The 390-nt window shown below is 54.6% G+C and overlaps 1 protein-coding gene across 3 annotated transcripts in view; it reads right to left on the bottom strand.

Annotated features, from left to right (window-relative positions):
- PRMT8 (protein arginine methyltransferase 8) overlaps window positions 1-390 on the bottom strand; it is a 91,842-nt gene that overhangs the window by 90,645 nt on the left and 807 nt on the right. For 2 of the 3 annotated variants that reach the window (XM_014548357.1, XM_005877002.2), the window contains exon 1: window positions 18-384. In XM_014548357.1, coding sequence (XP_014403843.1) covers window positions 18-92 — 75 coding nt within the window. In that variant the 5' untranslated portion in view covers window positions 93-384. Of the gene's footprint in view, window positions 1-17; window positions 385-390 lie in introns of those variants that run through there. The other variant, XM_005876999.2, reaches the window with a different exon arrangement.

Raw genomic sequence — 390 nt, 5'->3', positions numbered from 1 at the left:
GCCGCTCGCCTCCTTACCTCGGCGTTCTCGGCAGCGTTCTCCGCCATTTTCCTCCTTAGGAGCAGGCAGCGGGAGGAGTGTTTCATGCCCATAAGAGCCAGCAAGGGTTTGGTGACACACAGATAGTAGAGAAAGAGAGAGCTGGTATAGCTTTAAACGAGAGAGAGAGAAAGCGAGAGAATGGGTGGAATAAAAAAAATTTTAAAAAGCCCAACCCAGCCCCTCTGCCGGAGCGTCAGCCGACACAATCAAGCACGGTGGAGTCTTTCCTGCAGTCTCCACTTTGTTTTATTTCCTCCCTTCTCATCTGCTTCGGATTCCTTCACACAGTTTCAAGTTCTTCGTGCGCACCCGACCCCCTCCCCGCCCCTCTCCGCCCGCGCGCTGCGG

This window comes from Myotis brandtii, unplaced genomic scaffold, assembly GCF_000412655.1.
Source record: "Myotis brandtii unplaced genomic scaffold, ASM41265v1 scaffold504, whole genome shotgun sequence".
Classification (NCBI taxonomy): Eukaryota; Metazoa; Chordata; class Mammalia; order Chiroptera; family Vespertilionidae; genus Myotis; species Myotis brandtii.
Note: the sequence above shows the minus strand (reverse complement) of the source record. Positions and strands in the feature narration are given on the sequence as shown.